Here is a 20,887-nt window from a genome sequence, read left to right on the forward strand (position 1 = left end):
AAAATAAATCTTTTCCTATTTATGTGGCCAATTCTTGGCCCTAAAGGAAAAACTATGCCAGGCCTTACCAGTGTGGCTTCGTTTGTGAACCATGAGCACATTGGGACCGATGCAAATTATCCCACAGATATCACATTTTAGCTTTCCGTTAGGAAGTCGAATGCCTCCAACTCCTGACATAGCTTTGCTGCCTGGGCCATTGTGTGAGCCATTCATTTTCTCTCCAGAGGCATCAAGCATTCGTAAATCCTCTGCACATTCTTCCCCATTCATTTCACAGGCACGCCCATTCTCTTCATCACTCTGAGTCTCTATTTTAATATTACTGGCTGAAAAAAAAATACAGGATGCCACTCAGTTTTGTTACAAAATAAACATAGGTGGCAAAGAAACAATCAAATCAAAGGAGAAAACTTCTAAAGAGAATGTACAATATACCTTAGCACAGAAGCAACTTATATGGAGACATTTTTATGTGCAACGAAGTGAGTTCAGTGACATATGGAATAATGGGCAATGGATACCAGTAACCAAGCTGATAAAGTCTTTCATATTTTTGTAGTAGTAACATCTGCATTGTCAATCCAAATGAACTGGTAGGAGACTAATAATGAATTCATATTGTTTGAGTTTGTCTGACACCAAATAGTGAAAATAAGTACCCATCAAAGACAATGGGTGTCATTAAAAATACATTTGACGTTCTCCAGTGACAGCCTTACCAGGACATCATTTCCTAAGAGTAGGATGAGACCGAGGGTTGCACTGCTGTTGAATTCACATATTGATTGATTTGTCAATATAAAAGGAGAAAGCATGGCAGTGGGAAGGGAAGAGGACTTAGGGCTTGCTTACACGAGACAGTGGATCGAAGCTGCAGCGATCGATTCACCAGAGGTCGACTTATGTCTGCTTAGATACGATAAATCAACTTCTGAGTGCTCTCCTGTCAACTCCCATACTCCACCAGGATGAGAAGAGGAGCCAGAGTTGAGGGAGAGCAGCCCCTGTTGACCTTACAATGTTGAAAACACCAACAGTAAACACCAACAGTTGACTTCAGCTACACTATTTATGTAGGTTATATCTACTGTGGGAGTATGCACTGTGGAGTAGACCACAGCCAAAGAGCGAGAAGGAAGAGGGTGAGATTTCTGGGGTTGGAATTGTGGTTGAAGTAAAAGGAGCAGAACTCATGCACTTGGGATGGCATGACTGGAGGTTACTGGGTTATAGGTCAAAGCCTCAGGAAACACGGACAAGTGATGGGAAGAGGGTCAAGTCAGCAGGAGGGAACTGGAGAATGGTTTAGACTGAATAAAGGAACTGGATGAACTAGTGTTGAATAAACTAGTGGTTGAATAGAGCTATCTAAAATACCCCCACATTATACTTAAATAGGCATTTTATTTCTTAAGCAGTCTGAGTAGATGAGAGAATGGAGCCGGTATTAGACACCTTTAAAAGGACCGCATCAGAAAATTTGCTTTTTCCTGAAGTCCCTTTTTAATGCATATGATGCTGTATAATTAGTCAAGTAATATAGGTAAAATGGTACTACTAGTTGAATTACATCAATTAATTTTTCTCTTTCAAATATGAATAAACTATATGGTAAAAATTTTGTATGTGATAATTGCCTTTCATAGCTGCTGCATAGGTGACTGTTATCCTGTGTGAACACAGCAAAGACCTGAAACCTTTGAGAATTAACCAACTATGGGAGGCCTATTGTCAATTATGATAATTCCATTATTCAGTCTATGCCTTCACAGGGGTTGTATTATATTACCTTTCCATCCGTCTCCTTTATATTACAGCTGGTCAACATTTTTCCATTTTTATTGTTGAAAAACAGTCTTTTCTAATTGAAAATGATTGTTACAATTGAAGTTTTTCCCCCAAAAAACTTTCATTTTTATCAGCAAAATCAGAACAATGACAAATTTATTTATTTATATTTATTTAAATATTTTTACCCCACCTCTCTATTATTTAAAATATTCGAGATGGCTTACAACATTTTTTAAACACAATACAAATATATATAAAAATTTAAAATAAGAGCCCCCAGAGGGACATAAAAGCTCCTAAAAAACATCGAGAAGAGGAACATACACATATAGACTCAAACCCCAGTAAAAGTATGAGTAAAAAGGATGGCTTTAGCCTGACGCCGAAACAATGCTAGTGTTGGCGCCATGCGAATATCCCGGCAAGACTGGGATATAAATTATTGTCTTAGCACATACCTATTTTCATCCAGTCCAGACCTAAGATTTTCTTCCATTGTAGTAACAATGATTTTATATTGATCAGCAACATAAAAGATGATGCAATATTGACATATATTAAACCAAGGTCCATAAGGGATATAGTAGGTCTGGATGTTCTTCTAAATATGAAATCGGTTCATCAAACTCTTACCTCTATTACACCCAACAATCACACAAAAATCAAATGATCCAGTGGAATTGCACAGATGTAATTGATGTTAGAATTTGGCCCAATATACGCATTGCTATAGGATAAAAGTTGAGGACAAAGAAGGTTAGTGTTAACATTGGGGGGGCTGAACTTCTTCTATAGGTCCATAGGGTCAATCTAGATATTTTAATGTGTTTTTAAGATAAAGTATTTCTATGCAACCTAAGCCTGGGACAAGTTCCTCTCCAGCTTCCTTCCTAAAGAGGAGAATAATTCAGAGTTCCAGAAAAAAAATACTATTAATCTCTTAGCAATTTAAAAAAAAGCATGACATTTTTATATACTACATGGCTGGCTAATCAGAAGTGATTAGTAATTTTCTCTAAATTCAGTGGCAGTCAGAAAGCACACATTTGAAAATGTAACCTGGTTGGTTAATAGAAATGTACTGCCTTGTCACATGATAGTTTCCAGCCAATCTTGCATCAGCCTGTCTTTCTCACTTGTAGAAATAAATTATTGAACAAGTTAGTCTTATTTATCAAAAATTACTAATACTTCTGTTTTAGCAGACCCAGCCAAATGTGACTTTCAAAACATTTATATTCATTAAGAGAAAAACTTAATGTGGGGATAACAAAAAAGGATTAGATTGTTTATGTCCTTATGTAGCTCTTGTAATTAAATGCAGACAAATGTAAATTACTGAGCACTGAAGTGACGAAAAAAATAAAAGTGCCAGATGGACATGCCCTTCAGTGAATTGACAGCACACTGTATACTTACGGGAAAAAGATTTGGGAATTATTGCGTGAAAATCTCTAAAGCCTTCAGCCCCATATGTAGCTGCAACAGAGAAGGCAAACAGAATGCTGGGTTGTGGTATTGCTAGCAGTAAAAGTAAAAGAAGATGAATTTATTATTACAAAAGATGTTGCTTACCTAAAAGAGAGGCAGACATAGCACAGAAAAGATGCAATATAAAGCAAGGTCAGCAGAATGATAGCTAGGAGGAGAATGCTCGTGTATATGCATAGTAATTTCCCTATGAAACATTCTGTTTTCCCAGAGTTCCGTAAGTTTTATGATGTTTTGTGAGAGCCCAACAATTCTCTCAATTCTTCCTTCCTAGATAGGGCCAGTTTCTGCAGGTAAAATTCCCACTGAAGCCAAAAGGAGCTGTGAATAGAATTTTCAAGGGAAAATCTTTGGAAGGAGAGGAATGTGTAAGTCTGCGAGCCCCTTTGCAAGCCTCTGCTTTTGTCTTCAAGGGAACTATATTTTAGAGGCCTAATCCAACTGTTTTTTCTTTAGAGAGCTGTTCCTTGTATCTATGCAATCATCTCTATTTGCTTTAGTGACAAAAATGTGATTTGGCTGCTTTTTTTTCCACTTCTGTTAGCCCAGTGCAGTTAATTGAGGGCTTGTATACATGGTGCATTAGATTACACTTAAAGGGTGACACCAGCATGTCATGCTCTAACTGGACCATATTTTTAATTATCAAAAATAGCCATGGAGGTAAGGAGCAGTAAAGTTCTCAAAAGGAGCCTGGCTATAGCACCGCAGGAAATGGGAATAAAACCAGTGGAAATGGAAACATGTTTAACATGATGGAAGGAAGAAAAGATAATTAGCTGAAATGTATTCAAGTACATTTTTGTAACTGTAATCGTGATCAGGGCGTGGCATCAGCAATAACTTGCAGATATAAAGTTTTGTCTAAAACTTTATACTTGGATTAGGTTAGGTATCAACATTTTCGGTTTCAGGTGGAAGAAGAGACTTGTATGATCTCCTTCCAGTCTATAGAGGTTCTGACAAGTCTTTTAGGGAGCAGGATTTCAGATTTCAGATTTACTGATGCAGCAATAAATACCTGATACTTTGTATTTTCCAAACAACAAAATATTATTTGCCTACTGTACAAATAAGACACTATATATATAAAATCTGTTGTTATTATTATTATTATTATTATTATGAAGACCTAGCCCTTCTAATTCAGTAAAGCCATTACTCTTTTAATTAAAATATGCTTAAATTTGGTTAGAGACAATCTTGAAAGCTCCTGAACAGTTGGGCTTGATTCATCACAGTGATACTTCATTTTTACATTGATGCAATGCCACTGAATTACACCACCAAAACACTGGACTAATGTGGTGGTGAATCAGGCTACAGATACACAGGAGGTTAAATCATAAGCCACGTTCATTGTGATGAATGCATATATTGGTCCCAATGAGACTGAGTTACCAAGTCTTCGAATTAATTATGTGATGAATGCCGAAAGCCAATTGCAGGAGATTTTTAAGAGATCATTATATTATGAGAGCCATCTATCTAATGTACATCTCCTACAATCCTCCAGCTTCCTCTCATGATTTCTCATGTGTCCAAAGCCCCTCTGTATCCTAACCACATACCAAATCCTTCATCTGCCTAACCCTGACTATTTCCACAATACAGGAAGGTAATATCAGTCTGCTGTACATTGGAAACTCGAATAAAGTTTAAAATTCTGTTTAAAATCAAAATATATGAGCAAGGCTAATGCACTGATTATTCTACTACTAGTCACACGTGTTTCAGTAAAGCCTCCATTTTTATATGGAAAAGATGTTGCTGCAAGATTTCTAGTCTGCTGCACCAGAGTTCTGCAGAAATCCAGGAAGCTAGCGGCAGAAGTTACAGACCCAACTTCCTGTGCAGTGCCTTACCACGACTAACATGTATCTACAGCATAGTAAGTATTAAGTCTGTCAGATGATAGGGTTCTGATTTGTATTTCTTGGTGTGTGTGCGTGCAGAGTGCTGTTCAGGATTCTTGTTGGTTTGGAGAAGGAAATCATGGCTTTCGCTACACAGACACCATTTCATACTGTTACAGTGAAGAAGGAGCTGAGAGAGAGGCTGGGTTATTTTTGGCTCCTCGAGGAAAGGATTTGGGCCAAGATACTCAAAGATATTCAAGTTCCTAACTCATCCCCATGATCTCCTGGGAGGAGCAAAGCAAGATGGAGTGAGAATTGAGGGGCTTTGTCATAAAGATCTGACAGCTGGGAAGAAGTGGGAGAAACCACAATGGGTTGCTTGGGAAGCAGAATGTTCTAATTGGCTGGTAGAGGATTTGGCAGTTGAGTAGAGTGTTCTGTCACAGAAAGGGAAAGGAAACATCACCCTTACCCTCCTCCTTCATTTATTTCTCTCCTTCTCTTCCCCCATCCAAGCCATGAAGCTACAGAATCACAACAGGCACAGTGCCTCAGCACTAAGCATCCTTACTGTGCAAGCTACTTGCTTTATAAGGAACCGACTCAGAAATCTTGACTCGATATTCATGAGATGCGGTCTAATTTAATAGGCAGAAATCTGAGGCAAAAAGCATTCTGATTGAACAATGAAAAAGCCTTTGCTGAAATACTGTCAGGTGAGATAAACAGGACATTTGTCAGAGAGCTTAACTGACTTCTAGTGAAACAGTAAATCCTGCTCTTTATATACTGTGACTGTCTCAATTCAGTAAACACCTCTTTTACCACACACTAGTTTCTAGTCTATCTCAAGACTCTTTATGCAACACACAAATATAGAAAGCTACTTTTTTTTTTGGCTAGGAAAAGGAACTGCTTTTTTCTATACTATCTTCTCTCTGGGTGTTTGTGCATCAATTCTTACAACAGCTTGACTCTAGCCTAAAAATACAAGGTAAACTTTTCAAGAAACCCTAGGTGACTTAGGAGTCTAGGAGCCTAAAGAGTCACTGAAAATCAAAGGGTCTTATGGGCCATTAATTCAAAACTATTTGGGAGAGTTAGGGAGAATTATTCAATGGAAATTAGGCACCTATCTGCATCTTTGTACCTAAATAGATTTGAAAATCTAGCACAAAATATTCAAGTAACTTTTGAAAATGGGACTAAGCCTCCTAAATCACTTAAGAACATGGCGGAATTTTTACCTTATTCTCTTCAGCTGGCATTTTCCAAAGAGTTTATGACTGTAGGGCCAGATTTGCAATGGTATTTAAGTGCCTAAAGATGCAGACAGATACCTAGTGAGATACTCAAAAGCATGTAAGCAAGTTAGATGCTTAACCTGCACTGATTTCAATAGGATTTAAGTGCTTTCCTTGCTTAGGCCCTTTTGAAAATCCCACTAGGGAATCTTCATAATCAAGGGTATGTTTATAGTGCAATTAAAACCCCACAGCTGGCCCATCACTGGAGCTTGGCATAGGTGGTGTTTAAGTGCAGTGTAGACATTGGACTTGGGTTGCAGTCCAGATTCTGCTTTCACCTATCAGGATCCTAGAAATCAGCAGCAAAGGAAAGGCCCTTCTGAGTATTTGGATTAATTTTTGTGAATGCTTGTTTTGTTTTAATGTGAATGGGTGTGTCTAGACTGGCAAGATTTTGCACAAAAGCAATTGCCACTTGAATTTGTGCAAGAGCACTGACTTTGTAATGTACAAAATCAGTGCTTCTTGTGCAAATAGTTTCACGCTCCTGCTCAGGAAAAAGCCCTCTTGTGCAAAAATACTTGCTCAAGAGGGCCAGTGTAGACAGGGAAGAACTGTTTTACACAAAAAAGCCCCGATGGCTAAAATGACGATCAGGGCTTTCTTGAGCAAAACCATGTCTAGATTGGCACGGACGCTTTTCCGCAAAAAGTGCTTTTGCGCAAAAGCGTCCGTGCCAATCTAGATGCTCTTTTCCGCAAATGCTTTAACGGAAAAACTTTTCCGTTAAAAGCATTTGCGGAAAATCATGCTAGTCTAGACGCAGCCATATTGTAAAGGAAGTTGGAAGAATTCTGCTGCTATCAATTGATGTTTTAAAGATAGCTTTAAAGTACAGCATGGTTTTATAGGAAGGGTAATATAACTGTTCGAGCAGTAGACAGATGAAAGCTGCAATGAGAGCCAATTGATTTGAATACTGGATTTAAATGTTGTGCTGAAGAGAATAAAATCTGTAATACCATCCCTGCTAGCAAATTACAGACAACATTGCTAAAAGACAGAAACAGATTATTATTTATTATTTTAAAAATAAACAGGAAAATCAACCCAAGCTTTGAGACAACACATGGAATCAGATTTTATTCTCATTTACACTAATAAAAGTCTGCCTGCATATATGATTTTCAGTAATCCCCACGTATTTTTTTTATAAAGACTTTTAAATAAAATCAGACATAGTGGGTTTTGGGGGAATTGTTTTTAAGTGGGGAGTTTTTGACTCACATTGTGATGCAAATTACCCACCTGAAGTAACAATCCCTTAGTCTGTGACATCACAATTAGTTGCCATGAAAACAATGTTGCTGTCACCAAGGGCATGTCTACGCCAGGAAATTATTTTGAAATAACTTATTTTGAAATAACAACTCCCAAAATACTATTTTGAAATAGCATGTCCACACTGTGGGGGGGCCTCAAAATTAGTCTAAGGCAAGCTCTGTTATTATGGACATGCTACCTTGACTTAGGGTACGTCTACACTTGCTCCCTAGTTCGAACTAGGGATGCAAATGTAGCCGACCGAAATTGCTAATGAAGCGAGAATTTAAATATCCCACGCTTCATTAGCATAATCTCGCCCGCGCGATATTCCACTCGCCATCTGATTCAAACCAGGAAGCACACTCTGGGACGTGTTAGTTCGAATCAAACCCCTTGGTTCAAACTAACGTTACTCCTCAAAAAGTAACGTTAGTTCGAACCAAGGAGTTTGATTTGAACTAACACGTCCTGGAGCACACTTCCTGGTTTGAATCAGCTAGCGAGCGGAATAGCACGCGGGCGAGATTATGCTAATGAAGTGCAGGATATTTAAATCCCCGCTTCATTCGCAAATCTGGTCGGCTACATTTGCATCTCTAGTTCGAACAAGGGAGGAAGTGTAGACGTACCCCTAGAGCCCCAAGAAACACTGGGGAGTAATTTGAATGACTCTGGGGAGTAGTTATTTCGAAAGAGCAGCAGTGGAGCATCCAAACTAATGCTATTTCAAAACCTCTATTTTGAAATAAGCATTATTCCTCGTGGAAAGCAGGAGTTATTATTTCGAAATAACCAGCCCATTATGTCATTTCATTATTTGGTACTGTGGATACTCCACTGGTTATTTCGAAATAAGTATAGACCAAGGCAAAGAGGAGTAGTGCAATAGGTGAGGAAGAAGCAGTTGGGTTTATGAATGCCTCAAAAATATTCTGAGTATTCAAGACCAACAGGAGGAAACTGTTCTCAGAAATACAAGACATACAGGCAAGGCGTTTCTCCACAGAAGATCTCCAAAAATATACAAAATTCATGGACTCCCTTGTAAAATAATGAATAAAGTTTATTCACTAGCTTGATATTTTTATTAATAACTCTTGCCTAATCCATCCCCCCATGCCTTTTTAAAACTTTCTCTATGGAGTTCTGAAATATATTTTCAAAGGCTTGGGCAGAAGATAATAGTGAGATTAACAGCAATAATTAATAACTGCTTCCGCCATTCACTTCAAGGAGGAAGTAAAGAAATTTATGAGTTTGCTCATCTGGCCCATTTTTTATGCGGTTGGGCCATGTTACCAGTTCAAGGGACGTGATATAGCCTACCTAGACTTATCCAAACTGACTGATTCTTGAACTCCAGAAAAAAAAAGGAGATGAGGCCAAATTGTTTAAAAAGTTGCCTGTGATTTTGCATGTGCAGTTGTTGTATTTGCATGTACAAATGCCTATTGGCACATGCATAAATCATATTTACTTGTGTGCAGTGTTTAATGAACGAGGTGCAGGAGCTCAAGCAATTTTGTTTACTTTCATAACTGATGCAGCAAGCCCAGAGGTGCAGAGCTACGAACCGCCAAGTGTCAAGGTGCTGGGGCTCAGCCTTGGCAAAGCCTGGCACAAATTAAATATTGTATATGTGAAATAACAATACAAAACCTAGACACCATTTAAGATTGTCTAAAACTGTGGCCCTTAAAATATATTATTCATATAGCTAAAAACTATTTTAAAAGCCCCCCAACTCAAAAAGCAACAAATTCCTTGCTACAAACCAACCTGAACAGATGCCAGTACAGTACATTCATCAAAAAATGAGTCTTAAAGGAGTTCAATGAGCCAAGGAAGAGCAGAACTAGTAAGACAAATATAAGTTTAGCTAACCCTGAAATAAATGATTAAACCTGGTGACAGAACGGGCTGACTTCCTTTCACAACCACCTGTTTGAGAGTCGTTTACCACAAATTCCAAAAGAGCAAAAAAGAGACTATGGGTGAAACTGCAGGCAGCTGCTTAGAATCTAGTTCTCAGATGGATTTTAAAAGAAAAAAAAAAGAAGAATTAGAGCTAAGATTCACCAGTGCTCTGAGACCCTGCAACTGCAGCAAACTGGCCATGTGGGATAAAAAATTCCTGATGCATCCTTCTGAAGTAACTCAACCATTCCTTGTACTCAAGTTCCTAGACAATCAGCCTTTGGAATAAATTTCTTCCCTACAATTTTAGCTTTTACTCAAATATATATGATTCCCAACACACAGTCTCCTGCAGATAAGCTATCTCCCACAGGACAACCACTTTTGTGAGCTCCACCCTTCTGGTGATCTGAGGCTGCCATTTCCTTCCACTGCAAATGCAAAACCTGAGCTAGTGTACATAGAAGCAGCATGTCAGTATGATAGCTAATGGGCAAAATACCCCTGCTTCCACATTCTCTTACCAGATGAAACAAGTTGCCCTTTGCTGTTTGTGTTATGCAAACAGACTGGTGTTTTATTGAGAAACTGTAATTATAACATGCAAGTCAGTGAATGTAAATGAGTGGACATAAAAAAACCCACACCTTTCTGTGGCTATGTCTAGACTTCAAGACTCTTTTGAAAGAGGCTTTTCGGAAGATACTTTCAAAAAAGCCTCTTTTGAAAAAGAGCATCTAGACTACAACCAGTACTTTCGAAAAAGCACAGTTTGCATTACATAGTGCCTTTTTTGAAAGTGCTCTTTCGAAAAAAAGGCGTTATTCCTTGTAAAATGAGGTTTTCCACGATCGAAAAAACTGCCATGTTCTTTCGATTTACTTTCAAAAGAACACAGCAGCAGTCTAGATGCAGGGGAAGTTTCTTTGAAAAAGGCCACTTGTCCTGTTCGTCCACAAAAGGGATCTCTATTCCTTTAGGCCTGTGGGATTTATGCACAGCCTCCTGTTAATATTCCATTATCTAAGAAATTCCCACCACACCACATGGAGAAAAATGCCTAAGAAATCTGTTGCAGCAGTGTAGGTGGTCTGGTTATATCCAACAAAAGTGGGAGGGAGCTAAAAGGTGGGAACCTATTCTGCACATTCTTGATGCAACAATCAAACCTAAGGTCTTGATTCAAAATGGTACTTAGGTATATGAGTATTCCCATTTAAATCTATTAAACATGCATTCAGCTGTCAGCAAGTGAAGTATCATGCTGAATCAGGGCCTAAATAGCTAGATCCTACAGGCTTTAAAACATTTCAGTGGGCCTGATCTTCACAGTTCTGCTCTGGAGCGAAACTAGGAGTGTTGGAATTCAAGTAGTTTCTCTGGCCCTTCTCTATTAATTAGCTGCCTGTTTGATATTCACCTGAAGTATCAATAACAGTATGAGCTGTGGAAAGGAGAAAAGCTTTATTAGACAGAGACATTTATCAAGTGCCATTTATAAGTGTTAACTGACCTGAACTTTATAAGAGAGAAGGTGGGAGAGGCAGTAACTTTTATTGGACCAATGTCCTTTGGTAGTAGAGAGAAGCTTTCACGTTTATGCAGAGTGCTTCCTCTGGTCTGGGAAAGGCACACGGAATGTCACAGATGAATACAAGATTGAACGCATAGCTTAGGACAGTGTTTCTCAAACTGTGCTCCACAGAGCCCCAGGGATCTGCAAGACATATCCAGGGGCTCCTCGAGGTTGACAAACTGGAAACATCGATAAGTACAACATATACAATCAGTGGACCGCTGGGGCTCCGCATACATTTTTACGCATGTAAAGGACTCCGGAGCCCAAAAAGTATGAGACCCGCTGGCTTAGGACAAGTAATTAGCACATATTCTAAGGAACCATTCAGGATGAGATTTCTAAAGCTTGGACAATATACTATAGAGTTTGGTAGACTAAAGGCAGGTTACATCGACCTAAAGATGACAGTTTCTACACTAGAATGCTGCTGGTGCTGAAGTAAGTGCCCCCCTACATTGACATAGCCACTCCAGGTCCATGAGAGATACAGCACTTATGCCAGTGTAGTTAGTGCGTATAGTAGACATTGGCATGCAGGATGACAGTTCCCAAAATGGGACTGATAGCTGGAGCCCTCTGGCACAGGCTCTGACAGCTGCGGGGGAACAGATATGAGCTGTACATGTATAGTTGAGACTGTCAGCCTCAGGGCTGCTGGGGACCAGTTGTCAGTGCCCCACAATGCTCCAGTCAGTGGAAGTGCTCCGCGTCGGGATGTGCACCGCCAACAAATGGAGCTTAGGGTGAATGTGAATGACCACTCTAATTACTGCAGTAGCTGTATACTGACTTAACTTAAATCAACTTAATTTTGTAGTGTAAACATAATGCACCCCTGAAGAGGTACTAGTTAGGTTGTTAGAAGTATTAGCTACACTAGGGGTTAGGTTGATTTAGCTACATTGCTCAGAGGGGTGAATTTTTAACATCCCTGAGCAGCACAGCTGGGTTGGCCTAATTTATAACTGCAGCTCGTGCCTAATGCTAACAATGACCTCTCCTGATAGGGGAGGCATCCACTCTGTGTCATATCTTTCCTTAAAGAAGATGTATCAGTGTTAAGCTGCACTCTAGGATGTGCTGTGTTAACAACATCAAAATCTACTGCCTTCCTGTGAGTGGACTCCACTTTCTGATTTAGGTGTGACAATATCAGAGAATTTTAAGGTGAGCGATATGCAATCATAAAGAAAGACTGTAGCAGTGTGATAAAAGGGCTGACTAATGAAGAACCAGTATTTGGAGAAGAGGGGAGGTTTACTGAGGTAAGGAATTAATGGGGGAAGAGAGGCAGTGAAAACTACCAACCCTGAGAGACAAGTGGGTTCACAAATGAGCATTCTAGTAATATGGGTAAAAGCTCACTGCTGAGTTACAAGAATAGACCACAAAGGAGAGACTCCCAGCTGAAAGGTGGTCACAATGAGGTGGGGATCCAGAAACACAGCTAGTGGGTGGGTTGGTGGTCAGGTATCTATAAGTGAAGTGAAGCATAATTAGGGAAGGAATTTAAGACCACTGGGGGAAAAAAAACCCTCTGTAAAATCCCTGTACATGCTGAATACATTATGAATGGTCATTTATAAGATTAATATGATTTAGGTGTGAAGAGATCACACCTAAAGACACTGTATTCATTACTCTGCAAAAAAGAATGTAAATATTTTCATTGATCAACCTTGATGAACAATTTACATGTCTATAGCGACTTCTATTGAACAATGCAACTGATTTGTTTAAATAACATCACTACTAAGCAAACTCCTTTTTCTCCTCTGTCGGCAGAATACCAGCTCAGTGCAGAATCATTACCAGAGATTCTTCAGCTAACGTACTATATATTAAGAGACTGTTGATGGTTCCCTAGCTGTCTTAACGGTTGATAGGCCTAAAATGAGATCTCCCAGCCACACTTTGGTTTGTGTTTGTGTGTGTGTGTATAAATCATATCATCCCTCTCGGTTGCCATTTGTTCTGCTCTTGAGAACAGATCAAAGGTTGAAATAGACAAGCATCTTGTCACCCCATCTTTTGTAGGCACATCACTGAACAGAGAAACTGACTTTTTATAATGTCCTAGTCCTCATTTTGTAGAAATGATCAACCCCCTTCCCAGGCTTAGATCAACTGGGAAAATAATTCTGAGATTGGTTAAGTATCAGGTTTATCATGATTTGTCTATGCTGAAGTAAAATCCTGAATCCACGGCAGTGAGTTTCAGATCAACTGACTGGGTGGGGTTTGTGGGGTTCATGCTATGGGGTTCATTCTGAAAACAGCAGTGCAGAAGTTCCTGCTTCAGCTGGAGACCTTGCTCTGAGATCAGGCAAGGACTTCACCCAGGAGCTGAGACTTGCTGTTGTGGGTTTGGAGTTTTTTGCACCATAGACAAGCCCTTAGCATACCTTTATCTTGTTAGAAGTCTTTATCTGATTCTTTTGATGCTTTTTCTTTTCAGATTTTAGAACCAATACAGAATTCTGATAATAATTTGCCAAATCACCAGTGCAGCCAACAGTTGTGATGACATCTACATGTTTGGGGAGGACACTTAAGACTATTGCACAGAAATCTTGTATCAGTTTTTTGGATCTTACTGATAGTGACAGACCTTGAGCAAGTGTCTTTACAAAATGATTTCTTTCCCCTTTTGAATTGCAGCTAATTGTTTGCAAATGTGGGGATCATATATCTGATATTGTGGTCAAGGAAAATGTCCAGTATGTGCTAAAAGTAACTGGATGTTTTGAAAAGTAATGTAAGAACCTCAAATGGCTCACAAGTTTGGACCAGGCTGAAAATGTCTTAAACCATCTACATTAGTCCCATTCTTTTAAAGTCTCTTTTTTTACCTCACTCTCTGATCCACTTTTCCACAACTCTAACTTCTTTATCCTCATTTTAGGAAAAAATAGATCCTTTTTCCTTTCCATGGACACAGTCAGATCCCAAATATTATTGGGACTGGGGGAAGGGGAGGAAGTCTCAGAAGTAATTTTCTCTTCTGTGCTGCAGCCAACCAAATATTGCTTATTGCAGGCTTCCCTTGTGTCTGAGATATCTCAGAACACAATGCTAAAACAAATCTACAATTTGTGGGAGTTTAAGGTAACAGATGACCGAGCAGGGATTGCTAAAAGTCCTCTAATCCCCAGTGACAACATTAAAAAAAAAAGACAGAGGTTCAGAAATGCCAGCCATCTGCCTCAACAGCTAAGGGAACTTAATGAGATCAGTGGTGAAAGGGGACAGTTCAAATAGCGAAGGAGGGAAACATTTGTTTAGGGAGGCTCAATAGGTGTCTCTGGCACCTATTGGCAGTTGAGGGGGAGTAATATTGAGCAGTATTTCTCAGCTCCCAGGATTCACCTGGAGCGGGGCCACATGATGCCTCTTTTGGCTCTGCTCCAGCATCTGCACCCTACCCACTCAAATTAGGAACAGGAACCCAATCTGAACGATGTTGCATGTCTAGCTAATCTCCCATTTGGGGGATCAGAAGGGTTTTTTTTCTTTCGTGAGCTAACTGGCAGAGAACTAAGGAGTTCTTCACCTTTCTTGCAGCACCTTCAAGTCTCTGTGGATTAAGCTGGGATGTGCTTGGTACCTACCTGAAAAGATAGTTCATCACAACTTGGGAGTCAGCTTCCAGTGTAAAAATGAGATGAGATGATTGCCTTGTTTTTGTGGGCTGAGGTCCCTACCGTTCTATACCTTGTATGTGACTCACAGGTTGTATGTGTGTGGTGGTGATAGGACCCAGAACCAGGAGAGTCCTAGGGGGCTGAGGACAGCCTATCAAGTTATGGGTTTTATGGTAGAAGCCCTATAACCCCCACTCTTTAAATACCTGCTATAGAGAAACATGGGTGATGGGCAGGGATTGTTTCTCTTCTGGGTTTAAGTTTAATAAAACTTGTAGCCTGCCACTTAAAATCCACCCCATGTGTCTGTCCTCATTTCATCACTGTGTCCACATCAAAGGGGGTTCTTGAACTGCAGGGGACATTATACTGATTTGTGACAAAAAGGAAGAGGGACTTACAAGTCAGTAACCACTTTAGGGGAGATGAACTTTTACAACCTAAGCAGTGATTGACATAAAATAGCTTTGAGATTTGGGCCTGTTCTAAACTTTCCCTCAAGCTATTAGTACTGAAATTAGATTTATACTTTTAGAATGTGTTGGTCTCTTTTACTTAGCTGTGCTATTAAGTAATGTCAATATATGATGTAATTTTATTTTAACTATACAATGCTGCCTTAGCACTGAATTCTGTTTCTTTTATTCCAGGCTATACAAAACCCTCAGTTTGGCACCATGGACCTGAGGTTTCTGTTTAAAGGGTTCACTACTGCCTCAGATATTTGCGAGTACAGTATCTACTGTATGTTACTGGAAAAAGCTGGTGCTCAAAGAAAACTGTTGTCACCGTATTAGACACCAGTAGTTTACCATCAAATTGTCCAAGCTGATGATTTGAAGTGGCAATTTTTAATTTGAACTTTTTGAGCCGGATTCTGATGTCACTGATACCAGTTTGACTCCACTGACACCAACTCCAGAATTATACTGGTACAAATGAGATCAGAATCAAGTCTCTTCACACCTGATGTAAGGTGGTATAACAACTGAAGTCTGCCCTGTAATTCTGAATACCTCTCATGTGCATGTGAAAGACAGCATAGGATTGGCCAGGCATAATGAATAATATTGTACTTTCACAGATGCCAATGTCAGTATAAGAGTAATACGATTAAAGTCGGTGGAATTCCACTAATGTACAAATAGTGTGAAAGGGATATCAGACCTAGTGTGAGCAATGTTGGGACAAGCCTTCCTGTTCTACTCTTCAAATGCATGTCAGTCATTACTTCCTAGCTAATCAATTCCTGAACCCCTCTTGAGATAAGATAGACAGTCACACTAAACAAGACACTCATTCTCACTTTTGAGCTAAGGCCTCAACCCAGTTTCCACTGAAGTCAATGCTAAGGATTATGCCTACTTCAGTGGAAGCTGAAGTGAGTCCTAAATAAGATTCTGAATTCAGGATTCTCGATGTCAAAGGCTAGTGTGCTAAACTCTGAAACTTAGTCCTGATTTAGAAACAGAAAAATATCAGCACTACTTTTAGGGTGGCGAACAGACCAGGAGAGCATAGTGCTCAGTGGTGATCACTCTATTATGCAGCAAATTTTACTTTTAATACTGTCTAGGAGTTGCTGAGGTCATGCCCTTACTATATATGATAACTAACAAAGCATTCATTATTTTCAGAGTGCCAGCATCTTTAATTATAATGATTTGTCTCTACCCACAAGAGAGGTTAACTTAGGCACTAAAAACAACTCTCAACCAGCAAGAAACCTCCAGAACAGAATCCATTTGATACACTGGCCCTCATAAATGCCAAATTTAATAGCTTCATAGATTTTTTTAAGGCCAGAAGGGATCAATTATGATCTGGTTTGTCCTCCTCCATAACACAGGACATAGAATTTCACCCAGTAAGTTCTGCATCAAGACCATAATTTCTGATTGAACCATTGTATCTTTTAGAAAGCCACTCAGCCTTGAGTTAGAAGCTCCTAGTGATTGAATATCTACTACAGCCCTAAGTAAGTTATTCCAGTGGTTAATTACCATCGCTGATAAAAATCTGCACTTTATTTCTAGTCTGAATTTTTCTGATGTCAGCTTTCATTCCTTTGGACAGGCCCAATACATTTTTTTTTTTGCTCACCTATTCCTGTAACAAAAATAATTTTAAAAGTGACTAGTGATTTTAGGTGCCTCCACTTTTGGGTGCCCACTTTTAAGGGCCCTGGTTTTCAGAAAGCCTGTGTGCTCACCTGTGCCCTTTTAAGGTATCTCAAGTTCAGCACCCAAAAACATCCACCAAAAATCATCACTTTTGAAAATTGTGGCCATGTCCCTTTTATATGTGAATGTGCACACATGCATTCTAGTAGCTTCTCACATATGTCTGGTCTATCCAAACCAACAGGTGGCCTGTGGAAAGCTAAAATATATTCTGAGACAAGTTACCCTGACTTTTGCAACAGACTAAAACATCTGCAGGCTGCAGCAGTTTCATTCCACATTCAAAACTGGAGGGAGTCTAATGAATTAAATATGAAAATGAGTCATCTAATCAGCACAGCAGCCCCTGTGTTATTTACTCAGTCTTAATTTCAGTTTACTTCATGCTTGTTTTTAACTTACTGTAGATTTTTGGTCTGGCAACACAGAACTGCACCATATACGATCTCTAGGTTTTATGGCGGTGTGTGTAGAGTACAGGTATAAATAGCAGTGTGGACAGTGAGGCATCATGGGTGAGTAGAGAAAGCAGAGCGCCCTACAGGCTTTAAGCACCAGGGTGTGCAGGCGACACAGCTGTCTACATGCCCAAGCACTGCCTCCCAAGTCTACCTTGCTATTTACAAGAAGTGCAGTGTCTTGCTGCCTCCTTGCTGACAGAGCTTTCACACCTCTGCCTGAAATGAGAGGTAGTAGGGAAAGGCTCCAGGCCAGGCTTTCCCTGCTACTTCTCCACTCACTGAGCCTTTCACTGTGGAGTATAGCGACTTGTGCAGTGCCTGTGCTTTACATGCTGCTGTAGGTGGACCCATAGTCACGGAAGTTGTCAGAGGGCAAGCTGGAGGGCTTGTCAGTTGGGTTGTGGTTAGTTGGTATTTTCAGCACCTGGGGAGGAGTAGAAGGCACCTTGGGACTGTGGGATACACACAGTAGGTGGGTTCTTCGGCTAATACAATCAGCAGGGAAACAGTTAATGTGCATTGTCCTCTTTAGGTGTCAGAGTTCATAACCAGAGCTTTTTTCAGGCATTGCTTCCAATTTTGCAGCTGCAGGAGCCTCCATCTGATCAATGTCCCTTGCTGAACAGCCTGGAGTACAAGCTGGTTTGTGGGGCAGAAGGTACGTGTTTTAAACACAGCATTGACTTTCAATGGGGCTTAGGCTTCTAAACCAACAACAGGAGCTTTTGAAAATCCCACCCAGAGAATGCTATGGAACTTGAGTCCCTAGGGAGTTAGGATGTCTCTTCTGCTGCTGCAGCCATAGCTGAGGCATATCACAGCTTCCCCCTTGTCGGGGTTGACAGGAAACCTCCAGCTGCTGTTCCGCTAACTGCTCCCACAAACATACCCAGCAGTCTGGACATGTTACCTATTTCCTCTCACCCCACATTGTATGTCTCTTTAGCTGCCCCCCTCCTCTCTGTGGGTCATGCAACAAAAGTTTGGACCAAGTCCTACACAAGTTCTCAGGCCTCGTATCCAGGCAGCCCAGTTGAAAGACTTCAGAAAGCCTCTATGTGCTTCCTGAAAATGCCTTTCTGAAGTGGCTGAGGGCAGTACACATCTCTTGAGACAAGCCAACTATCTCGGAAGACCACACTGCACCACTGACATTCATCACACTTTTGAAGGGTTTGCTTCCCAAAGAAGAGGTCTGGTTCCATACTTCCATATTTAAGGAGAAAAGCACAGATTCTGCAGCAAATTCTGTGGCCAAGAAATCACTTAATGCAGAGGCCCCTGATCACAGCAAAGCCTAGAGAGTGGCATTATTCATTAAAATATAGTACAAGAGTTGCACACAGCTTTGTGAGTCTCTCAGCTGCCTGGTAAATTAAGCAGTACTGAAAGTGTTAGGGTATGTCTACACTACCCCCCTAGTTCGAACTAGGGGGGGTAATGTAGTCATACGGAGTTGCAAATGAAGCCCGGGATTTGAATTTCCTGGGCTTCATTTGCATAAAGCTGGCCGGCGCCATTTTTAAATGCCGGCTAGGTCGGACCCCGTGCCACACGGCTACACGCGGCACGGGGTCCGACCTAGCCGGCATTTAAAAATGGCGCCGGCCGGCTTTATGCAAATGAAGCCCGGGAAATTCAAATCCCGGGCTTCATTTGCAACTCCGTATGACTACATTACCCCCCCTAGTTCAAACTAGGGGGGTAGTGTAGACATACCTCTAGATACTTACAGCAGCTAGTTTAATCTTTAGTGGATCCAGGCCAATAGTGCTTTAATACAATGGGGCAGATCCTCGGCCGGTGTAAATAATCATAGTGCCACTAACACCATTGGACCTATGATCATTTACACCAGCTGAGGATCTGCCCTCAGATTTTTTTCACCTTCACACAACACAGGGGTCAGGTTTACACCAAGGGAGAAAGTGATGTACCTTAGCTTGACTTACCATGGCGTCCCCACTGTGGGAGGTCTACGGGAGAAACTCCCCTGTCTTGCCTTACTCCTTGAGAGTCCTTACTGAGGTCAATAGGGGTGCCATCAGCAGTTGATTTATCAGGTCCTTACTAGACCCACTAAATGGAACCCTGGAAGCGCGATCTCCAGAGCATGGACCTTTGTGTAAGTACAGACAAGACCTTAAACAAATATATTAAGAACGCCACCACAAACCCCTGCTATAGAATTCTAGACTTGGACAATCAGTCTCCCCTGCTTGTAGGTCTTTTTTTTACCTTTCCACTGCCTCACCCTTCATCTCCACACTCCAAGAGGTGAAACCAAATACCAGCAATTGTGACTCTGCAGTTTTTATGTCATATTGTAACTGGGTTTCCACATCCTCCTCGCGCTGTTGTAAAAGCACTCGAAGAGGAAGAAGTGCAAAGAATGAAATATAGGAATGCAGGAAAAGAGGAACCAGCAGAAACTTAGCAGCCTAACCGAAATGTGAAGAATTATGGAGAAGTGACAGAAAGGGAAGCACAGACCAGGAATTGCACTTGGTGGCTTAGCAAAAAAACAAAACAAAACAAAAAAAACACCAAAACAACAAAAACAACAAAAAATAAGCACTGGATTGGCTTTTCTTACTCTAAATCAACCTCTTAAATTAAGATTCTTGTTTGTCTTTCTCTGGCTTTACTTTTTTCATTGTAAGCAGTTAACAAAATGTGAAACTTCTGCACAGATGCAGTTACACAAATTATAGATATTGATGGAAAGATGCATTTTAAAAATCTTCAACTGGGGGAAGAACAATTCAAGGAGGGCATACCAAGAAGGAATAGAAAAAAACTCAAAAGAAACTCTCAGAATGTCTAGATTATTTTTTTCTAAGGGTAAGAAGGGTTGATTAGATAATGGGTTTGTTTGCCAGAGGTGGCCATTAAAGAGATGGTAGCAAAGGAGTTTAGGAGTTAAAACACTGAAGAGATGGGCTAAATGGGCACTCATGCACTTGTGCCAGTGGATAGAATGGACAACTTAAGTAGTCATTCCAATGCGAAAATGTATTATTCTGTTCCAATACTTCAGAATGAAATTTAGTGACAACAGAGTTTTAAAATGCATATGAAGTGTTTTCTCTTCTCCATTTGCAGGCAGAAGAGTCACAGAATAAAATATAAACTTCCTTTACAACCAGCTCCACTTGCCCATGCTCGATTTTACTCCCTCTAGTTCCCACTGACTTGAATAGGAGTCTGTCTGACTCAGGGTGGAGTAGAACTTCAGGACCTGACTAAAGCCAACTAACTTTCCCATAGGAATACAGTGGTGAAACACTACCTGTAAATGAAGACAGGATGTGGCTTGACAAAAGTATACTAAAAACATATGAGGGCATATTTAGATGCTCTTTACTGGATAAAAAGCCACTTTG

General features: G+C 40.3%; 1 protein-coding gene across 15 annotated transcripts in view; it reads right to left on the minus strand.

Moving 5' to 3' along the window:
- Window positions 1–20,887, minus strand: part of IKZF1 (IKAROS family zinc finger 1) — a 128,843-nt gene that overhangs the window by 34,262 nt on the left and 73,694 nt on the right. For 6 of the 15 annotated variants that reach the window (XM_075921679.1, XM_075921681.1, XM_075921680.1 and 3 more), the window contains one exon: window positions 69–329. The exons of 4 other annotated variants lie outside the window; for them this stretch is intronic. In XM_075921679.1, coding sequence (XP_075777794.1) covers window positions 69–329 — 261 coding nt within the window. Of the gene's footprint in view, window positions 1–68; window positions 330–3,213; window positions 3,274–20,887 lie in introns of all 15 variants that reach the window. 5 more of the 15 variants (XM_075921684.1, XM_075921678.1, XM_075921677.1 and 2 more) reach the window with 1 other exon arrangement.

The sequence above is a fragment of the Pelodiscus sinensis genome, chromosome 2 (assembly GCF_049634645.1).
Source record: "Pelodiscus sinensis isolate JC-2024 chromosome 2, ASM4963464v1, whole genome shotgun sequence".
In the NCBI taxonomy this organism is placed as follows: domain Eukaryota; kingdom Metazoa; phylum Chordata; order Testudines; family Trionychidae; genus Pelodiscus; species Pelodiscus sinensis.